The sequence below is a fragment of the Castor canadensis genome, chromosome 3, assembly GCF_047511655.1.
Source record: "Castor canadensis chromosome 3, mCasCan1.hap1v2, whole genome shotgun sequence".
Taxonomy (NCBI): domain Eukaryota; kingdom Metazoa; phylum Chordata; class Mammalia; order Rodentia; family Castoridae; genus Castor; species Castor canadensis.
This window is the reverse complement of record NC_133388.1, coordinates 8073785-8097089: the sequence shown is the minus strand read 5'-3', so window position 1 is coordinate 8097089 and position 23305 is coordinate 8073785. Positions and strand designations below refer to the sequence as shown.

At 41.4% G+C, this 23305-nt stretch overlaps 1 protein-coding gene across 10 annotated transcripts in view; it reads right to left on the bottom strand.

The window, feature by feature from the left end:
* Nucleotides 1-23305, bottom strand: part of Mok (MOK protein kinase) — a 55054-nt gene that overhangs the window by 20861 nt on the left and 10888 nt on the right. For 5 of the 10 annotated variants that reach the window (XM_020178842.2, XM_074067136.1, XM_074067138.1 and 2 more), the window contains exons 2-4: nt 19270-19384; nt 2847-2936; nt 1178-1248 (exon numbers count right to left, since the gene is read on the bottom strand). The exons of 1 other annotated variant lie outside the window; for it this stretch is intronic. In XM_020178842.2, the coding sequence (XP_020034431.1) occupies nt 1178-1248; nt 2847-2936; nt 19270-19384 (276 nt within the window). Of the gene's footprint in view, nt 1-1177; nt 1249-2846; nt 2937-17561; nt 17812-19269; nt 19385-23305 lie in introns of those variants that run through there. 4 more of the 10 variants (XM_074067137.1, XM_074067142.1, XM_074067140.1 and 1 more) reach the window with 4 other exon arrangements.

The window sequence follows — 23305 nt, the reverse complement described above, 5'->3', positions numbered from 1 at the left end:
TTTGTAACTTCAGGAAATAACATATAATCTCAGCTATAAAGTAATCTATTTTCCCAAGAAGATATAAAATTTTTATGACCAACATATACATCAGCTTTTATAGATATAAAAAAACTTGCCTATTCATATTATTTATTTTATTTCTAATTAAATATTACATACATTTTTTTTGGCAGTACTGGGGATTGAACTCAGGGCCTCATGCTTGCTAAGCAGGCACTCTACCACTTGAGCCATACCTCTAGCCCTTTTTGTGTTGGTTATTTTTGAAATAGGATCAAATTTATGCTAGGGTCAGTCTGAACTACCTCCTATTTGCGCTTCTCTGAGTAGCTGGGATGATAGGGCCCATCATGCCCAGCCATTGGTTGAGATGGACTCTGTAGCAAGTACCCAGGATTACAGGCTTGAGCTAATCCACTTGGCCCACTTTTTTTTTAAATTCGCCTCCCAAGTATAATGTGATCTGTAAAATAGGACACCTCTTGTATTACTTTCTTAGTGGTATTTTTCAGGCTCATCAGTCCTGACATCTAACACAACCTCATGAGCTCAGACCCCTAAGGACATTTGCTAAGTGAGGGCTAATGCTTGCCTCCTTGCCTCCATACTCCATCAGGTCCCTCTGTACATATTCAAAGTAGACTTTGGCCAAGGTCATTTGAGGCAAGCAAGCTTTCCTAAACAGTGCTTAACTGTTCAAGAGAAAGGAAACAAATGAATTCCCTGCAATTGGAGAGACAGTGAGAAATCCAAACAGAGGGAGGCTCCCTCCCTTGTATGGGCTCTTCTGGGGAAAACCCTGCCATGTGTTGAGTATAGTAGAATGCTGAGCAAAGGCAGGACCAGAGAGAAGGACAGCATACGTGCAGTGGCCTGCGTGAGGCTTGAGCTGTGGGTGCTCTGCCAAGCAGCTGTTCCTGCTGCCTTCAGCACCTGTCTTGCCCAAATTGCAGGGTCACTCAGAAGGCGCATGGCTGCATTTCTTGTCTGCAGTCATGGTCTAAGTAGATGACACTGCCAGAAAATGCATCCCCATGAGTGAAGTGCATACTCACATGTTACATACTTACATACTGACTACAGTGACTAATGATGGGAAGAACGACAATGAAACGTATGTGAGCTACAAACTCAAAAGAAGAGTTCAGATTAGCTTTCAAAATATTCTACATACCTCTTATTAGTTCATAAATATTCATGTCCATAAGTTCACATATTAGTGCAAGAGAACCAGATTTTCTGTCACTGAAGAAGAAAGCAGGTTTTAAAATTTTTCTTGTCTTAATTAGAAAGTATAATCAAATATTTAATTCATTTGTACACATTTTTGGTAAACATAAGGTACCCCCACATCAGACAAATACTGCTGTGTAGTATTTTGGTTTTAAATCAATACTTCAGTTAAAATTAATTTAAAACACTACTAAAACCCTACTTTAAGCAAAATTCTAAAGGTCCTAGTCCTTTTTTTTTTTAAAAAAGGTATGTCTTAAAAATATAAAATTAATTGCCAGCAGTAAGAGGAAAAAAGGTTGGAAACTGGTTAAACAAAACAATGAAGTAACAATGAATTTAATCCCTGCTCTGTGGCTGCGTATTCAGTTTTAATTTACCTAAATTAAACTTCCATGTACTTAGGATAATTTATAGCGGGAGAGCAAACACTGAAAACCACTCAGGGAGAGAAGAGAGACAAGTTACACCTCACTCCCATGCTTCCCAGGCCTGACACTAAGTGGGGACAGAGGCTTAGGGCTGAGCCACCAAGCTGCAACTGACTTACTCAGACTATGGGGACAGAATAGGAGCTATGCCACTGCAGACCCTGCTCTGGTGCCTCCAGGCAGCCTGGCTGGGTCCTCTGATGCAACTGCAGGCCCATGTGAGATTCTGGGCAGAAGAGCTTTATAAAGGCCATGTGCAGCTCACTGTCCTGGTGCAGCCCCATGACTGTGACATGCAAAGTGTGGTCTCTGGACCCGCCCCAACTGACTTCTAAGAACCTGCAGACCGGGAGGCCTAGCTGTGACAAGACATATTGTTTTGAGTTCAAAAGTGTTCCAGCCTCTGACTAAACTCTATTGCACTTTAATTGGCAGAGACTGAGTTCCTTGGTTGATAATACAGGGCAGATTCCCTTCGGAGTCCCAGTGCGGCTTCCACCCTGAGGGGCTCCTTCCCAGGGTGGCAGTGCCCCAGCCCACAGAACAGCCGGGGAAAAGGCCAGTTGCTTCCGGGGCGGTACCTAGGGACAAGCCATGCTTTTTCTTCTTCCGCTTTCTGTTGTTGTTGTTGTTCCTCTCGCACTGGAATATGGACTCAGGGCTTGGACTTGCTAGGCAAGCACTCTACCACTTGAGCCACACAGCCAGCTCCCTATTCTGCCTTCTTGAATGGCAGGTAAACCTTACGGAAACTGCTCTATAATTAGAATAGAAATAAAAAATGCCCGGAAATCATATCAGTTATAGTAAGCAAGGCTACAGGAGACTGGCAAGGACAAAGAGAGAACACAATCCCTAAAATAACGCAGTCGTGCCTTCCCAGGAGGACATAATTCACATCAAGTTCTGGAGGCCTAACTGAGCTGCAGGGGCCAAACCGCAAATAAAACACTTTTATGGCATAGGCTCACCTAAGCCACGGCAGGGCCATATTAAGAATCAGATACATATTTGTCTAAACAAAAATCTGACATACAATGAAATGAAAGTTGTTACTCTGTGAGCGAGCTACTAAGCAAATATTTTAAGTGTCTAGCCATGGTTTTCTTAAAAAGAGATTTAATCATTACCATCAAATTTTCAAATTTAGATAATTTACCAAGCTCCAAATATACTTACAAAACCACTTCATGCAGCGTAAGAATGTTTGGGTGTGGATTCAGGCATCGCAGAGCTTGTATCTCTCGCAGATTGTTCACTTGCTCAATACTATTGTGTTGTAAAAATAGATAACTAATTTACAATTAGGTCAACTTTAAAATTAGAGTTATTAACTCATGTTCACTATCCATAACCAAAATGTAAGGCCTCACTAATATTTCAAACAAGTTAATCAGGTTTTATTTTTCCCATTAGAAATTGAAAGAAAGCACATTTCTGCATTATCTTATAAAAACCAAAGTTCTTTTTTTTTTTTTTAATTTTCCCCCAGTACTGGGGGTTGAACCGAGGCTCTCACACATGTTAGGCAAACACTCTACCACTGAGCTACATCCCCGGCACCCAAATCCAGGTTTTTACAGCTTAAAACAACATTAAGCTGGGCACTAGTGGCTCACACCTATAATCCTAGCTACTCAGGAGGCAGAGATCAAGAGGATCGCAGTTCAAAGCCAGCCCAGGCAAACAGTTTACAAGACCTTATATCGAAAAAAACCTTTAGAAAAAAGGGCTGATGGAATGGCTCAAGGTGAAGGCCCTGAGTTCAAGCCCCAGTACTGCAAAAAAAAAAAAAAAGAGACAACATTAAAATGTTTCCCATCTAATATGAAAAAATCTTTGCTAATTTCTTTTACATATAATGAACATAGAAATAGATGAAAATTTCTGATTAAATTTATTGATAAGGAGATGGGGTGTGGCTCAAGTAGAAGAGAACTGCCTAGCAAGCGCCAGGTCCTGACTTCAAACCTGAGTACCACCAAAAAATTATTAATGATTAGGATTAATAACTAAAATTAAGTAATCAATTTATGGGAACAAATCAACAAAAGAAGGCATATACTGTCTGAAAACAAGTATTTCAAAGTTCCAGGCACAGACCATCCTCCTTCTTATCTTTGACAAACTTTGTACTTTTTTACCACTCCATTTACCGGGTGACAGGTATTCTCTTAGTAGGTGTGTCTTACCACAGGCTCTCCTGTTTCTTTTGGTGGTGGTACTGGGATTTGAACTCATAGCCTAATGCTTGCCAGGCAGGTGCTCTCCTGCTTGAGCCACTCCGCCAGCCCCCACACATTCTTCTTTATGAAGTCTACTCTGCCTGACACTGTGCTCATGTCCCAAATCAGACCAACACAAGTGCAATCAGGCACAGAGCCTGTAGCTAGCAGTCACTGTCCTCTTGAGAGAACACCTATAAGATAGCTTCCCTTGCTGGGCTGCAGGATCACACCTAATCAAGTGACTCAATGCTCCATGGAGGAACTAACTGTGGAATTATCCTTCTTTCCTTTAGCTGGCAAAATTCTACAAACTTTTAACATGTGAAAGGCTCAGCACTTTGTTTGGTTATTCAAAGAATGGTTATACCCAAGAGCAAATTACTATAGCTTTTTTTTTTAGTCTGGATTAAAAAAAGGGTTTATTGAATCACTACAGATTCTACCCTGAAAAACAACCAGGTCCTGGGACAAGTTTCCACAAATACCAGAAGCAGTGTTAAGCAGCAGTTAGAAAATTTCCTCATTATAATTTTAAACCAGTATGGGTAAATATTTTAAGTCATTCTCATACTAGCCAACAAATGGGCGTGTGATGCAGAAGAACAGACTAAAGATAGCACAGTCTGAGTGTACAAGTATTTCTGACTGTCCTGGCAAGGTGGCACATCCCTGTCATCTCAGCTATGGAGGAATAGGTAGGAAGATCACAGTCCAGGCTGCAGTCCAGGCTAGCCCCAGGCAAAAGTGCAAGACCCTATCTGGGAAAAAAAAAAAATGAGTATTTTTGACTTAAAGTTTCATGACCTTCCTGTTTCCTCCCTTACACTCAGGGGAGTATTAAAAATCCCAGCAACTTGCACACCATGTCAACAAGTGGTCCATGAGAGCAGCCCACATGCTGGAGATGGGTCCTCAAGGAGGCCAGGCCGGACTAATGTTCGGGGAGGTCTGGGGTGCCTGGCAAGGGGGCCAGGTGCCACATGGGAGGCATGGCACAGCAGCTGTTTACCAAGTGGACTGTGAGCCATTCAACACCCCAGTGTCCAGTGTGGCAGCACTGGTGTGTGCCCAGGGACCAGACTGTGGCCCTGAGACTGATTACATCTGGTCATGGCTCCTTGGCTGATTACCCAACTAGCAGCACCCTGCTCATGGCACACTGCCTCCCTAAATCTTCTAGAATAAGGTTCCCATTATGTGTCTCCCAGAACCTGACTTTTCTGGAAAATACTTTGCAAAGAAATTTCATGTCCAAAAGCTTGAGAAATGGCCCACTTCTAGTCTCTCTTGAACAGCCAGAATTTACAGTTAATAGCAAAAGCTTTCAAAACAAAATAAAGAAAACTGTTTAGCTTTATTTAAACCAACATCTCCTGGATTCCTTGGCCCCAGAATCCCTTCATCACACACTATCTAGTTACCATTCTGTAGAACTAGGGTTCCTTAGAACACCCCCCAGACCATCTGCTGAGTAATATGTAGGAAATAGTGTTTTTTCTTGGGGGAAGGGAAGGTAAACAGAGATAAAAAAAAAGGAAGAAAAAGTTGCTGCAAAATCTTTCTTGGGGGGCGTTTATACAATTGATCACACAGCATCTTTTGATCCCCTTCCCTGGGGTCTAGATGGGAAAAAGTGTCAAGGCTCTTTTTTTTTTTTTACAGTACTGAGGCTTGAACTCAGGACCTTGAGCCAGTCCACCAGCCCTTTTTTTGTTATGTATTTTTGAGACAGGGTCTTGCAAACTATTTGCCCGGGCTGGCTTCAAAGCTCTATCCTCCTGATCTCTGCCTCTGGAGGATTACAAGTGTGAGCTACCAGAACCGGGCATGACAAGGCTCTTATTTGTGGTCCCCCATGTGCAGGAACCCCTGACTCAGGACAAGACCAATGAAGAACCCCCACCACTCCATGTGGGCACAGTCATGTCTCTACCCATGGCATGCTTAAGATCCAGAGACATTTTAGTTGTCACAGTTTGGGAAAGGAGTGATACTGGCATCCAGGAGTAAAAGCCAGGATGCTGCTAAACACCTACGACACAGAAGCAGAAGAAATAAACCAGGCCAAATGTCAAGAGCTGAGGCGGAGTTCCTGCTCTATGCAGAGAACAGGAAACTAACTGGAGATGGCCAGCATTCTAATTCTTGAATACCTTGTCCGAAAAGAATAGTTTTTAGAACTGCACAAAGAGCCACGCTTTTAATCAAATATCCACTCATTTTATCTGTAATATGAAAATCAGCTATAATACCCTGAAACACTTTGCTTATTGCAGAAATAATTCTTCTGTATTTCTACCCACATTCATTGAGGAAATAATGAACTGAGACAAATATTTAGAGTGGTGTATTGCTACACACAACTATTCAAATAATAATGCTTAATAAAATTCAAATCAACTCTGTCCCGTTCTTAAAAGAATCATGAAAAATCTGAACTGTAGGTGTGGCTCAAGAGGTACAGAACTTGCCTACGAAGCCTGAGGCCCTGAGTTCAATCTCAGTACCACCCCCCCAAAAAAAATCATGAAAAATCTAAAAATACTGAGAGTAATCACTTTTATCTTGAGCTGCTTTGAATTTTGTGGTCTGGCAATATTTAGTTTTTTGTTTGGTTTCTTATAGTTCCGTTAGAAACAAAATACCAAGAGAAATGTAAGCAGTCATTGCTTCAAAAAGAACCAGATGAGGGCAGGGTATGGTTGCACCATACCTGTAATCCCAGCTACTGAGGAGGGGACTATCAAGAGGATTGAGGTTTGAGGCCTGCCCGGGAATCAATAAACCAGTGTGCCGGCACACACCTCCCAACTATGTGGAAGGCTATAGATAGGCCAACAGAGGTCTGAAGCTGGCCCTGGGCAAAAATTTTAGACCCTACCTGAAAAATATCCTAAAGCAAAAAAGGGCTGGAGGTATGGCTAAAGTGGTAAAGCACTTAGCTAGAGCAGGAGGCCTTGAATTAAATTCCCGGTACCAACCCCTCCCCCCCAAAAAAGAACCAAATGATCTACCAGAAATGGAAAATCTTTTACAACTAAAAGCAATTATAATTAGCAGCACTTTAAAATGTTTTTAGGGGGCTGAAGGCATGATTCAAGCAGTAGAGCACTGCCTAGCAAGCACAAAGCCCTGAGTTCAAACCCCAGTATTGCCCCCCCACCAAATTTTTTTAGAAAGATCAATTACGAAATTTCAACATTTCACTTTTATTGGAAAGATTTTATGAAAAATAAGTGTATCTAACCAATACAATCTATAGGAAGAAAGTCCTCATTAGGGTAAAAGGGTAAAAGAAGTACATTAACATCAGACAAAATCAACTACAAAATAAGGATTATTGATACTGATGATTTCACAATGAAAAAAAGGGTCAAAACATCAGGAAGGCATGACCACCATAAACACTTATGTGCTAAATAACAGAGCTTCAATATTTATGTATAAAAAGGCTGAGTTGGAAATTTTAATACCCCCATAATTAACAGAACAATCTTTCAAAAAATCAGATATACAAGCTCCTAACAGCATTATTAACCATCTTGACCTAATTGACGTTTCTAGAATACTATATACGGAACACTTACCCAGACATTCAATGTGCTGGGTTAAAAGATAACTCTGGGCCAGGTTCAGTGCTCATTCCTGTACTGCTACTCATAGTACTAAACCTGGCTACTCATGGACCCAGAGCAGGAGGATTGCGGTTCGAGGCCAGCCCAGGCAAAAAAGTTTTCTAGACTCCATCTCAAATATTCAGGAGGCCCTAGGTAGGAGGATCGTGGTCCAAGTTTGGCCCTAGACACTACCTGAAAAATAACTATAAAGCCAAAAAAAAGAAGAAGAAAAAAGAAAGAAGAAAAAAAAAAAAAGAACTAGGGGCGTGATTCAAATTGTAGAGCGTCACATGTATGTAAATGGAAAAATGAGACCTGTTGAAACTATTCCAGGAATGAGGGGAGAGGGGATAAAGGAGAATGATGGAGGGGATGAATTCAACTATGATATATTGTAAGAACTTTTGTAAATGTCACAATGTATCCCTAGTACAACAATAATAAAAGTAACTAATTTTTTTTAAATAAAGTGACTAGCTGGGCACCAGTGGCTTACACCTGTACTCTTGGCTACTTGGGAGACAAAGATCAGGAGGATCAAGGTTCAAAACCAGCCTGGTCAAATAGTTCATGACATCCTATCTCAAAAAAACCCATAATAAGAAAGGGGTGGTGGAGTGGCTCAAGGTGTAGGCCCTGAGTTTAAGTCTTAGTCCCAAAAAATAAATAAATAAATAAATAAAATGCAGTGATCAATACATAAAAAAAAAAAAAGGTACAGTGTCTGCCTATCAAGTGTGAGGCCCAGTGTTCAAACTCCAGTGCTGTAAAACACAACAACACAGCAGGTATGGTATTGACATTAGGTAGTCAAAGAGGTCAACGAAACAGAATTGAGAGTCCAAAACTGACCTACACTTTTACAATCAATAGTTTCTTTTGGGAGGGGGTTTGGCAATATTGAGGGTAAAACTCAAGTACTCTAGGACAGGAGATGCAGCTCAAACAGTACAGTGCCTGCTTTATAAGCCTAAAGCCCAAACCCCAATCCCCCCCCCACACACACACACACAAATCATCAACAAAAAAAAAAACCCTCAGATGCTCTACTGAGGCACTTGAGCCATGCCTCCAGTCTTTGCATTGGTTATTTTTGAGACAGGGTTTCACTTTATGCTTGGGTCGGGCAGGACCAAGGTCTCCTATTTGTGCTTCCCTGTATAGCTGGGGATGACAGTTAGGCTCTACTGTGCCCAGCCACTGGTAGAGATAGGGTCTTGCAAAGTTTTTGCCAGGGCTGGCCTCAAACTGCAATCCTCCTGATCTCTGCCACCCAAATATCTAGGGTAACAGGTCCGCACACTACACCCAGCTTTTATTGATTAAGATGGGGTCTTGTGAACTTTTTGACCAAGCTGGCCTTGAATCTCAACCCTCACAATCTCCACTTCCTGAGTAGCTAGGATTATAGGCATGAGCCATTGCGCCAGACCCTAATTTTTAAAATAGGTAAAAAACCTGAACAAATTTTTCACAAAAGAAGAAACATGAACAGCCAGTAGTCATGTAAGGAAGTGTTCACCATTATTAGTCATCAGGGAAGGAGAAACTAAAGTCACAATGAAGTAACACTACACACTCACCAAGAATGACTTAGATTCAAAAGACCAACACCATCAAATGCTGATTGAGGAGATGGAGCATCTGAAACTTTCATTCTTTGCTGGTGGCAATATACAAAACTATAAGCCTACCAAGCCTAGCAAGCTTGAGGTCCTGAGTTCAAGCCCTAATACCAAGTACAGCCAAAAACAAAACCAAGACGCCGCTATAAGCACTTTGGGAAAAAGCTAGCAGTTTCTTATAAACTGAAATACACACCTACCCTCTGACCCAGTGATTCTATTTCTAAATAACTACCTAAGGAAAATGAAAATATATATCCAGAAGCCCTACATGAGAATTCCACAGCAGCTTTATTCATGGCAGCCCAAAACAGGAAACAACCCACAAGTCCACTGACAGAATGGGTAAGCAAACTGTGCAGTTAGTCATAGGCTGGAATGGATACTAAATACTCAGCATTAAGAGGGCGTAAACTATGGCTAAAATAATGACAGCTTTATGCTAAACTGAAGGAGCTGGAATGACAGCACATAATACTGAGATTTTTTTTCATATGAATTTGTGGGTAAGGATAAGGAAAATAATCATAGTAGTGGGAAACTAACTGAAAAGTGACATGAAGGTGACAGAAATATTCTGTATCTTGACTACATGGGATTATCTATTTGCCAAAATTGTACAGTTAAGCTTTGGGCACTTCAATGTATTCAAATTTTACCTTTAGGAGGAAAAAAAAGAGCCAATCATGACAGTGCACACTTGTAATCTCAGTATTCCAGAGGCTGAGGCAGGAGGATCTTGAGTTTGAAGTCAGCCTAGGCTACACACTAAATTCTAGGCCAACCTGAGCTACATAGTGATATCGTGTCTTAAAAAAAGAAATTGCTGGTGGTGGGTGTAACATGCACAAAGCCCTGGGTTTGATGCCTAGCACTGCAAAAGAGAAAGGAAGGAAGGAAGGGAGGGAAGAGAGGAAAGAAGGAAGGAAGGAGGTAGGGAGGGAGGGAGGGAAGAAAGGAGGGAAGGAAGGAAGGAATGAAGGATGGAAAGAAGGAAGGAAGGAACGAAGGAAGGAAGGAAAGAAGGGAGAGAGGGAGGGAGGGGGATGGAGGGAAGGAGGAAAGAAGGAAGGAAGGAAAGAAGAATGGAAGGAAGGAAGAAAGGAAGGAAGGAAGGAAAGAAAACCATTCAATGTTATGTGTCACCCCAAATTCATATGCTGAAACCCTACCCCTAATGGAGTGGTATAAGGAGGTACGATACCAGGGAGGTGGTTAGGAGAGGGGAAAGCAAGCCTTCTTGGTGAGATTCATGCCCCAGTGAAAGACTCGAGAGAGCTTGCTCCGGCCCCCTCTGCTCTCTGCCATGTGAGGACACAGGATAATGACCACCTGCAAATCTTTAAGCAGGTCTTCCTCATTTGACACTGTATCTGCCAGCATCATGACCTTGGACTTCCAGACTCTAGAACTGTTAGACATAAACACCTGTTATTTAAGTCACAGTGTGTGGTAATTTGTTTTAGGCTCAAGCTACACACTAAGACTTACAATAGTGACCAAGTTGGAGACAGGGCCCATGTAGCAGTATAGGTTAAATAAAAATTGCAGGGTTGTTGACTCTGGCTGCTAGGTACCTGGGGCCATTACTGTTTACTTTGTAATTTCAAACAGTATGTTTGAAATTTTCCATATTACATTAGTTTTAAGTAAAAAGGGAAACCTTTTAGAGTGGCTCATGAATTTCTTGCCTTTGTTTTTATTTAAAACCTTATAAAGCGGACTTTTTATTTCGTAAAAGTAATCTGAAGGGTGTTTAGTGATGTGACCTGAGAAAAACTGGGTGCCAAATATAACCTGCGGGCTGTGATACATCCACAGCATTGAAGAACTCGGGGAAGCATATGGCCATGCAACCTGTGTTCCAGGCTTGGTGGAACTCCACTGCCAGCTGGGAACCAGCTGAACGAACTCCCTAATCCGAAAGTGGCAACAGCAGCATCTTCCTCCTATGCTGGGGTTGCAGTGGGGATTTAGTAGTATCAGTGGACTTCTCACTGCCCAGATGCTTGGTGAGAAACTGCTGTAGCTTCATCATTAGGATTAATGTTGGCTCCATTCTCAAAATAGTCGCCAACCCCTGCCTGTTATCTGTTATGGAAGAGCTGATTGCGAGTTGCTATGGTGCTGTGTGCCAGCACTGTGCTGAGTGCTTTCTTGCACTGTTTCATTTGATCCTCACAAAGACCTTGTGAGATACATACTGTGGCTATCCCTACTACAGAAGTAAAGAAACCAAGGCACAGAGAAATTAAGGAGCTGTGAGGTAACATCACCAAAAGCCTAAAAGCAAAAAAGATGCCAGTGCTACCTGCAGTGTTGGGCTAGTAACCCTCTGCTGACTAGGCCGATACACTGCTAATCTTACTGCTTCGGGGCACAGAGAAAGATCCTATAAGTACCAAGAGTAGCAATTTAAAAAATATTTCTTTGGGAAAAATACAGAATCATTGCAAACAGAATCTCTTCTTTGAGACAAGGTCTCACTATGTAGCCCAGGCTGACCTCAAACTCACAATCCTCCTGCCTCAGCCTCCTGAGTGCTGGGATTATGGCCTGTGCCACCACACCTGGCTGAAAGTCTTTATTTAATTGTGTACTTTTGATGAGTCTTGGTGGGAGAAAATTCTGTGGATACACAAAAAAAGATATCAAGAGGACCTGGTCTTGTTGCAGACCTCAGGCAAGGTTCTAACTTCATTATCCTTAAACTGAGGCTTTCAGTATCCCAGGAGGAAAACAATCCCCAGAAGCTATAAGCACCCTTCCTCACCATCTTATCTGAATTCCTTCTCAGCAAAGATTTTTGCAAAAGCCATCAATTTCCATTTCAATTAAAATGAAAGGAGTGAAAGTAACCTTGGAGGGCAAAGAGGACAGTGACTCCAAATGTCAACCTCACCCTGCCCAAGTGACTTGGTGTGATTTTTTACCCTCCTTATACCATCCACACAACTGTGCAAGGTAACCTTGACAAGTGGAGCAGAAATAGATTGTTAAAGGTACTTGACATTAACTTCGAAATTATTCTTCAAGCAAATGAGAACAAATTATTTCAATAATGACAATAGACAAGCCAGGAACCAATGGCTCACACCTGTAATCCCAGCTACTCAGCAGGAAGAGATCAGGAGGATTGAGGTCCAAAGCCAGCCCAGACAAATACTTCCCAAGACCCTATCTTGAAAAAGCCCATCACAAAAATAAGGCTGGTGGAATGGCTCAATGTGTAGGTCCTGAGTTCAAACCCCAGCACAGCAAAATAATAATAATAAAAATAGTAATAGCAATAGACACTCCAGAACTCTAAAAGCTGCAAGTATTATTTTCATGGTTAAAAAACAAAAGCAAATAAAGGGACAGCATTAAATGTGGACCAAGTATCAATAACACTGGAACATCCCACAAATTACTGGCAATCTCATTCCTAGACATAACACCAAAAGCAGAACAGACTAAAAATTCACTTCCCCTATAAACCAGAAATACTAGCAATGCCTTTATCAATAGGAGCATATGAGCACTAAGAATCATTCCAGATCACCTATGATCGTTTTCATCTGCTTATTTTGATTTTTTTCTCTTTTCATTCTGAAATAATTTTAGAATTTCAGAAGGATACAGAGATATTGCAGAGTCCCTTTCACCCAACTTCCCTGAATGTTAACATCATAACATTACATATGTCAAAACTAAGAAACTGACAGAGGACAGTATTCAAGATTCTCATCCTTCTATTAATGCCTCTTTCTCGTCCAGGATCCAGGACACCACAAGACAACGAAGTTATCCTGTCCTCTTAGTCTCCTCCAATGTATGAGAGTTCCTTGGTCTCTGTTTTTCATTACCTTGGCAGTGTTGGGGACTGGGCAGGTGTTTTGAACCCATCTGATGGACTCTTGTAATTAAACTGAGATGATGGATTTGGGGAAAGAACACCTGAGGGGATTTGCTGTCCCTACCCTCTACATCAGGGTACGTGGTATCAATGTGTCCTATTAATTTAGTTAAGGGGGTATCTGCCAAGCTTCTCACTGCACAGTCACTATTTGCCCCTTTCTATTTCCTAATCTTCAGAAGCAAGTCAGTAAGTCCAACCAATACACAAGGGGAAGGAAACTAAGCCCTATCTTCTGGAGGAAGGAATATCAAACAATTTGTGGACGTAAGTTAAGACTTCCACAATAATAAATACTAGTTAGTACCTACTACCAATAGCAAAAATAGTATTTAAAATTAATATCTGGAAAGTTTTTTGTTTTTTTTTCTTCAGAAATGAACTCAGGGTCTGAAGCTTGTTAGGTAAGTGCTCTACCACTTGAGCTATGTACCCTGTCCTTTTGTTTTTTGATTTTCACATAGGGTCTTGTGCTAACATTGCCCAGGGTGGCCTTGAACCTAGATCTCCCTGACTCTGCCACCTGAGTAGCTAGGATTGTAGACGTGCACCACATCCTCTGCCTAATATCTGGAAAGATTTTACAATAAAGAAATGGTAAGTGTTTGAGGACAAGACACATTTTAAATATGATTTAAATATTACATAATACATACACTGTCAAAACACTGCATGGTACCTTCATTAACATGGGTAATTTTTATGTTTCTGTGTATGAGTTTAAAAGTAAATTTAATTAAAAAATAAAATTAAGCCAGGCATGGTGACACACACCTGTAACCCCAGCACTTGGGAGGCTGACACAAAAGGATCATGAGTTCTGGGATAGCATGGGCTATATGGCAAGACCTGCCTCAAAAGAAAATTATATTTGGAACCAGGTGCCAGTGGCTCATGCCTGTAATCATAGCTACTAGGAGGCAGAAATCAGGAGGATAGCAGTTCAAAGCCAGCCCCAGCAAACAATCTGCAAGACCGTATCTCAAAAATACCCAATACAAAAGAGAGCTGGCAGAGTGACTAAAGTGGCAGACTACCTGCCTAGGATGCATGAGGCCCTGAGTTCAAATCCCAGTACCATAAAAAATGTTTAATTAGTATCTGGGGGGAGATACTATTTTAGGGCTGTGCATAAATTTAAAAAAATTAAATTTGGACTAGGAGCCTAGCTCAGGGGGTACAGTGCCTGCCTACTAGCAAGCACAAGGCCCTGAATTCAAACCTCAGTACCACAAAAAACTTTTTAAATTTTTATTTTATAATTTTTACAACTACTTACATGTGCATACATTATTTGGATTATCTCCCCCTTCTCCCCCACCAAAATTTTTAAAATAATATCTGGGGGGGAGATAGTATTCTGGGGCTGTGCAGCAATTCTGCTTTAGCACCCATTATTGGATCTCGCCTGCAGGAGTCCTTAGTGTGGTATTGTCATGACGACTGTCCAGTTCTCTCCCACATCTACTAATCGAAGTTCCTCCATGAGGAAGAACTGCTCCTTCATCCCAATTTATCTACTCAGCCAGTCATTTAATTATATGTATTCATGCCTATTTGGATAGAAATGGGTAGGGAAGAGAGAAAAAGGGAGAAAGACAAGAGAAGGAGTTACATGTGCACTTTGTTACTGGCTCTGTCTGCCGAGGGCCTTGAAGTATCAACACTCCAGTAGCAATGAGCATACCCAATTCCATGATCTTGGTTTCTAAACACCTTTCTCCAACAAAGGAAGCAAGGTTCCTTGAATAAACAGTGGGTTCTAGGACTGGAGCAGGGAAAAGAGTCCAAAAAAATAGTATTTAAAAGAGAGGAAAAGAAAAAGGACAGAGCATGTCAAAAAAAAAAAAGTACACAAGCACTAACCTGAAAGGGCCAGAGCTGAAACAATGGAACAAAAAATAATGATAATATGGGAATACAATCTCTTATGAGATACTGGGATTTGAACTCCGGGTTTTGTACTTGCTAGGCAGGCACTCTACTGCTTCAGACATGTCTCCAACTCTTTTTGCTCTGGTTGTTTTGGAGACAAGGTCTTGCTGCCAGACCATGATCCAATTTTAAGCCTCTGGCTGTGGCTAGGATGATAGGCACGTGCCACCAATCCAGCTTTTTTCCACTGAGATGGGGTTCACAAACCTTCTTTGCTAGGACTGTCCTGGAACCAAGATTCCCTCCCCCTCCGCCCCCCCATCTCAGCCTCCTGCATAGCTGTTGAGATGAGGGTCTCTCAGCCTCTCAAGTAGCTAGGCTTATAGGCATGAACCACAGGTACCCAGATTTCTCTTACGATGTTTAGCATATGTTATGTAAAGAGTAATGAGAACTCACAAAATGGCACACAGAGTCCAAATTTTCCCTGGGTTAGCAGGTCATGCTTTCCTAAGGTACATGACAAATGCCTGTCAAAACTAAGGACTAGGATTGGAGGAATGGCTCAAGTAATAGAGTGCCTGCCTAGCAAGTGTGAAGCCTTGAGTTCAAACCCCAGTGCTCCCAAAAAAACTAAGCACTGGACTCACTGATCCTATACAGAAAACAGTCAAAAAATACCACCGGCCTAGAGCAAATGTACTTCATTCAAGTAAAGCCAATATGCAAAACTGTGATTTATACAATAGAAACTGAAACTAAGTCTTATTGCTACCAACCCAATACATACTATATATACTTTTTTTTTTTTTTTGCAATACTGGTGCTTAAACTTAGGGCCTACACCTTGAGCCACTCCACCAGCACTTTTTTGTGATGGGTTTTTTTGAGTTAGGGTCTCACAGGAGGATCATGGCTAGCTTCAAACCATGATCCTCCTGATCTCTGCCTCCTGAGTAGCTAGGATTACAGGCGTGAGCCACCAGCACAAACTATTTTTTAAAATATTAAGTAACCCAGGGGGAGAGAAGGGAGGGAAGCTAAAAAGAAAAAAAAGTAACACCTACTCAGCAATATTCTATTCAAGTCCTTTACTTATTACAGGGTTTTAAAGAAAAAGTGTGTTCTCATCAACTGCTTTTAAAGTTAAGTCCAAGAATCAATTGTTTCTGAAACATAACAAATGACCACAAATAGTAAAGAAGGCCACTGTCTATTGGACATTATTTACAAGGGCTCCATGTTGCCAGCTTTCTGTTCATGCCTTCCATTAGTCCTCAAGCACCTCATGAAAGGGAGGCCAAGGCTCAGGTAGACAAGGCATGCTGGTTCGCTGGGAACCTGGCAGGTGGCAGATCCAGGATGTGCTTCACCAACAAGAAACACATCCCTTAGGCAACCCCACATCCTCCCAAGGGGCTGGGGAAGTAAGAGAACTCCTCCTCTAGATAAATTAAGCATTCTTGCTACGGTTTGAATGTTAAAATGCAATCCCATTGTGAAGTATGAGGAAGGAGGAAAGCTATTGATGCAGGCCCTTGGGATGTGATCAGGACTATCTAAAGTCATCATGGTGGGGTCCCCATGACTGAATCCTGGTGACTTTATAAGAAGGAGGAGGGACCGCTGACACACAAATGCTGCCTGTCAACTGCCATGTGATGCCCTACACCACTTCAAGGTTCTGCCAGTAAGAAGGGCACCACTGGATGTGGCCTCTGGGCCTGGTCAAAACTGTGAGTCGAAATCAACCCTTTCTGCATGACTTACCTAGTCTGTGTTACCAGCAATAGAAAATGGACCAAGACAGTTCCCTTCCACCAAAGAACTGCTCCTTACAACACACTAAGCTTTGTCAGAAACCATCCTAAAATGTGTTCCAGGAACCTCCGTCTTCCTGACGGAGGCACATCTGTGACCCAGGGTGATCTCTTAAGAGTGAACATAACCTACGCTGACACACTTATAATCTAGGAAGTTCCTAAAGTCTGGGGGCTGCTTGTCCAGCCCACTTTATATTTGTCTCTTCACTAAAATAGCAGGTGGCACATCATGCTACCTTTAAGTTCTTCTCCCCCTTGAAGCTAACAATGGGAACCTGAAAGGATTTCAGTCCTCTCCTAAGGGACAAAGGCATCAAGACCTGCTTGGCATCCTGAACTAGCTACCTTGGGTTAATGTGAGTATCTCAAGGGGGCCTGTCTCAGAAATCTGCTTTTGATACTTTAAAGCAACTGAGGCCAATAAGAGAAAGGTACCAGGACCTAGAGAAAAGGTTAGTTCAAGAATAATTAACTTAGAAGGTAACATACATGCACAGGAAATTAATGTGGGTCAACTCCCTGTATAACTATCCTTATCTCAACCAGCAAAAACCCTTGTTCCTTCCTATTATTGCTTATACTCTCTCTTCAACAAAATTAGAGATAAGGGCAAAATAGTTTCTGCCGGGTAGCGAGGGGGTAGGGGGGGAGAGGGGGTGGGTAAGGGAGAAGATGGGGGAAGGGGGGAGAAATGACCCAAACATTGTATGCACATATGAATAAAATAAAAATTAAAAAGAAAAAGAAGTCTGCTTTTTTTTTTTCTTTCTTTCTGGTGGGACTGTGGTTTGAACTCAGGGCTTCACACTTGCAATACAGGTGCTTTACCTCTTCAGCCATATCTCCAGTCCATTTTGCTCTGGTGATTTTGGAAATGGGGTCTTGTGAACTATTTGCCCAGGCTGTCCTTGAACCTTGGTCCTCCTCATCTCAGCTCCCAAGTAGCTAGGATTACAGGTGTGAGCCACTGGCGTCTGGCTAGGAGTCTGCTCTTTCAATACAGAACCATCAGTACAATGTGATCTCTCATGAGTAGTTTAAAGGTACAGATGGGAATGGAGGAGACTGCCACAGAGAAGGCAGAGTACCTAGAGAAAGAAGTGCCAGAAGACAAGAGAAAATTCAGCAGCTTCAGAGTTGGACAGGTAGGTGAGCATCGCATGCTCTGGGGCTTTGCCTCAGCGAAAGGTGGACTGGGATCTGCCACTACACACCCAATAACCCAGCATGTGAGACATCTCAGCCCTCTGAGTGCCTTCCCTAATGTACAACAGAGAGGTGGTAACAACCACCCTGGCCGATGTCGTAAGAGTAAATGACGGTTCTCAAACCTTTGACAAGATTAACTGTCAATAATCCTTTCATCATCCGAAAAACAACTTTTTATATGAAGAGTCTGAAATCACATTCTATACCCCAAACACTTCAGAAGGCTCTGCACTAATATGGGAGAATTATCATGTTTTCTTAAAAACTGCTTTGGATATTTGGAGCATTAATTCCTTTGATATATTAAAAAACTGGGAGCTGAGCATGGTGGTTTGCGCTATAATCCCAGTCACTCGGAAGATGGGAGGCAGGAGAATCTTGAGTATGAGGCCAGTCGGGAAAAGTTAGCAAGACCCTGCCTCAAAAACTACATCAAAAGGGCTGGGGTAATAGCTCAAGTGGTAGACCACTTGCCCAGCATGCATGAGGCCACCAGTTCAATCCCCAGCACAGCAAAGCTAAAAAAAAAAAAAGCTGAGATTTAAAACTTAAAATTTGTGATTACAACAAAGCCAGCATTTACTTTCTCATTCTAACAGCTTAATGGTGTCCTGTTTTTAACTCACTGGTGTAATGTATGTTGAGAAGCTGACAAACCCCAAGGCTTTGAAGGGCAAAGAATAACCTCATACTATAAACCAGGTGTGGTAGTATATGTCTGTAATCCCAGCTTCTTGGGAGGCATAGGCAAAGATAGTGAGACTCCCAACATTTCAAAAACAAAATACAAACAAAAGGGCTGGGGCACAGTTCAAGTGGCAGAGTGCTTACCTAGCACTCAAGGCCCTTGGTTCAATCCCCAGTGCTGCCCAAAAAAACAAACAAACAAAAAACAATCTGGAATTATAGCTCCCTTTCCCACAAACAGCAGTTAACCAATTCCAGGAATAAATTTCCCTACCAGGAAGTTATTTTTCAGTGTATAAATATGTAAGTTGATTCACAGGAAATGAAAGTGCAAGGACTACTAATACATTTAGGCTAAAGTTTATTTATAAAAATCCATCACAGACACAACTGTTTAAAGTGAAGTGTGCTTTTACAACTCCCAGTTTCTGCAGTCGTTTACGACTGATAGTAAAGTAAACCTGGGCAAGAGAAAACTCCAGCATAATGAACATAACATCAGCCCATAATCCTGTCCACAGAAATCTGACTGAATCTTACATATCACAGAGTGGACACAGTTTTTCCACTGACATTAAGTTGTGCTTATTGGTTCAAATGTTGTCCATATTCAGTCACAACCGTGCCCTTCATCACCTACCTTTCAAAGTGCTGTTTCATTTGTTTACATGCATAGTAGGTTCCATCTCTTAGGCTCTGCATCTTCATAACTTCAGAAAATGTTCCCTCTCCTATTTTGCCAATTGCTTTATAGTCTACAAGTAAAAATAATTATTAAAAATAAACTTTATTTATGCATGTATTTTACATTCATTTCTAGACAACGATCTTTTTATCTTATGGTAATTTCACAGCAATAATATTGAGGATTGGTTCTCTGATTTTTGGCAAGGTTAGTGTTGCCTTCACATTAGGAGAAGCTGAGCTGCGTGTTGGAGATGAGGTACCATGTCTTGCTCTCCCAGTTGGGTGTTCCCTTGTACAGGAGGAATCCCTGGCCAGTGAGCAGAGGCAGGAATTGTTCTAGCAGGAGTGGTCAGGGGCATGGGTTTTGGCACTGAGCAAGTGTCCTAGTACCAGCAGCAGCCTCTCAGCATTCTCCTGAAATTCATTCTCCCTAGTTCTAACAGAAAGCCCAGGTCATCTGCAGCACTTTCCTGCAATTCCCATGTGTCCTAATTGTCCCTGGCTTTGTTGCCAACACCATGACCCCCAGCCCAGACACTGGTTTTGTAAGCCTCAAATTCACTGTGTTAAATGCCCTCCTGCTTGAAATACCTACAGTGGTTTCTCTGGCCAACACCAAATGAGTACCTTAAAGGGGTACTACACTTAAGCAGCTCTTGGCCTAACAATCAGGAGGCAATAAGAGGCAGGAATGTGGGAGAGCAAGCTTGGTGTACCATGACAGAGTGTTGCCAGTGATTAACTAGTTAGTGCCTGCAGCAACCGCTGCCTGTCATGAATGAAGGGTCCACAGTCTACCAGCCCAGGGAAGGTATGGGAGAATCAGGGTGAGGAAGTGGGCTGATTTTACTGATTACCTTCACAAAGACAGGCACTGGACAAAAGGGAGGAAGGGAGTAGAGAGAGAGGGAGGGAGAAATGGAAGGAAGGAAAAAAGATCTTATCTGTTAGCAAGAAATTGTGAAGTCCTTCCAGGTGGAACTGATATTTGGATTTATTTCAAACACTCCTATACATTCCCCATGTACTGTTACTGAACATATAAACTGGCACAGTCTTTTTTGGAGGGCAATTCTATAAGGTATGAATTCTCTTTGATCTGACAATTCTAAGTTAAAAATACTTGTTTAAGTATAAGTAGTAGGTGGATGTTATACAACATTTTTATAATTTTAATTTTTTTTAGTGAAGCAGTATTTACTAAGAAAAAATGTGATAACTCAAATACTGTCCAGAGGGAACTGGATGAATTAAGTGTGGTGTATCCTTATGATGTAATACACTATAAATGTTTAGAAGAGTGATGTGGGGCACTCTCTCGGGACACCCTCACACACTCGGGGGCTCTATTCTCCTGCTCTACACTTTTCTACCTCAATAAACTCTCCTGCTTTACTTGGAAAAAAAAAAGAATGACACAGGAAGACAGATCTTTAAAAATGATGTCTTACAGACTACAAACACACCACGTGAACATACACTGACAGGTAAGATTATAGGTGTCTTTTTTTCTAAGTTAGATACTTCCATAATGTTTTTTGGGTTTTTTTAATGAGAGCACTATTTTATTTTTTAAAAAATCAATGACAAGCCAGATATAATGGTCACTTGGGAAGTGGAGGCAGGAGGATCAAGAGTTCAAGGCCAGCCTGGGGAAAGCTAGAAAGATCCTATTTCAAAAACAAAATATAAACAAAAGTGCTGGGGAATGGCTCAAGTGGTAGAGCACTTGCCTAGTATGCATGAGGCCCTGGGTTCAATCCCCACTATTGAAAAAAATCAACAATAACAAGAATAGCTTAAGAGAATACTCCAGCAAAAAATGTAGAAGTAGGAAGAATTGCAAAATGTTGACGACTGTTGAAACTAGGTGTGGATACACATGAGGACTCATTATTGCACAGTATTTTCTCAACTGCTGGTGTGCTTAAATTTTTTCATAACAAAAACAAAAAAGGAAAAACAAAACCCTCTACAAGTAATTCTCCATGATTTCACCTCCCTCCAACTAGCCGGATGTCTTTTAGGAGAGACCTCAGGAGTTAAAGATGGTGAAAAAGCCACTCAGGAAAGATGTCCAACCTGGATATGAATCCACACAGCTATGTCCACCTTATTTTTGACAAAGGTGCTAAAAACATATGATGGAGAAAAGACAGCCTCTTCAACAAATGTTGCTGGGAAAAGTGGTTAGGTGCCTGCAGAAAACTGAAACTAGATCCATGTTTATTACCCTGTACTAGTATCAATTCAAAATGGATCAAGGACCTTAATATCAGACTTGAAACTCTGAAGTTAGTAAAGGAAGGAGCAGAAAACACTCTGGAAGTAATAGGTATAGGCAAGGACTTCCTCAATAGAACCCCAGCAGCTCAGCAACTAAGAGAAAGGATGGACAAATGGGACTTCATAAAATTAAAAAGCTTCTGCACAACAAAAGAAATGGTCTCTAAACTGAAGAGACCACCCACAGAGAGGCAGAAAATATTTGCCAGAGCTATACATCAGACAAAGGACTGATAACTAGAATATACAGGAAGCTCAAAAAACTAAACTCCCCCAAAATCAATGAACCAATAAAGAAATGGGCAACTGAACTAAACAGAACTTTTCAAAAGAAGAAATTCAAATGGCCAAAAACCACATGAAAAAAATGCTCACCATCTCTGGCCATAAAGGAAATGCAAATCAAAACCACACTAAGATTCCACCTCACCCGTTAGAATAGCTATCATCAAAAACACCACCAACAACAAATGTTGGTGAGGATGTGGAGAAAAAGGAACTCATACACTGCTGGTAGGAATGCAAGCTAGTCCAACCACTCTGGAAAACAATACGGAGGCTTCTTAAAAACCTAAACATAGATCTGCCATATGATCCAGCAATCCCACTCCTGGGGATATACCCAAAGGAATGCAATTTAGGTTACTCCAGAGGCACCTGCACACCATGTTTATTGCAGCACTATTCACAATAGCCAAGTTATGGAAACAGCCAAGATGCCCCATTATTGATGACTGGATTAAGAAAATGTGGTATTTATACACAATGTAATTTTACTCAGCCATGAAGAAGAATGAAATCTTATCATTCACAAGTAAATGGATGGAACTGGAGAACATTATTCTGAGTGAGGTTAGCCAGGCTCAGAAGACCAAAAATCGTATGTTCTCCCTCATATGCGGGCTTTAGGTCTAGGGCAAATACAGCAATGTTGTTCGACTTGGGTCACATGACAAGGGGAGAGCATATACAGGTGCCATGGGGATAGGTAGAAAACCCAAAACATGAAAGCGTTTGATGTCCCCACTCCAGAGGAACTAATATAGAAACCTTAAAGTGACAGAGGTCAACATGAGATCAGGAACCAGTGTAAAGATCAGTTAGAGATGAATCAACTTGAGTTGTAACACATTTATACATGAAAGCAATGCTAGGAATCTCTCTGTATAGCTATCCTTAACTCAACTAGCAAAAACGCTTTGTCTTTCTTATTATGCTTATGTCTTCTCTTGAACAAAATTAGAGATAAGGGCAGAACGGGTTCTGTCTGGAAGTGAGTGGGGCTAGGGGGGAGAGGGTGGGGGCAGAGGGCAGGGGGAGAAATGACCCAAACAATGTACACATGTGTAAATAAATGAATAATAATAATATAAAAAAAAACAGAAAATGTGGTATTTATATACAATGTAATTTTACTCAGCCATGAAGAAGAATGAAATCTTATCATTTGCAAACAAATGGATGGAACTAGAGAACATCATCCTGAGCGAGGTTAGCCAGGCTCAGAAAACCAAAAATCATATGTTCTCCTTCATATGCAAACTTTAGATCTAGAACAAATGCAGTAATATTATCAGACTTGGGTCACACGCTAAGGGGAGAACACATACAGGAGGAATAGGGAAAGGTAGGAAACCCAAAACTTGAAAGTGTTTGATGTCCCCACTGCAGAAGAGCTAATACAGTAACCTTAAAATGACAGT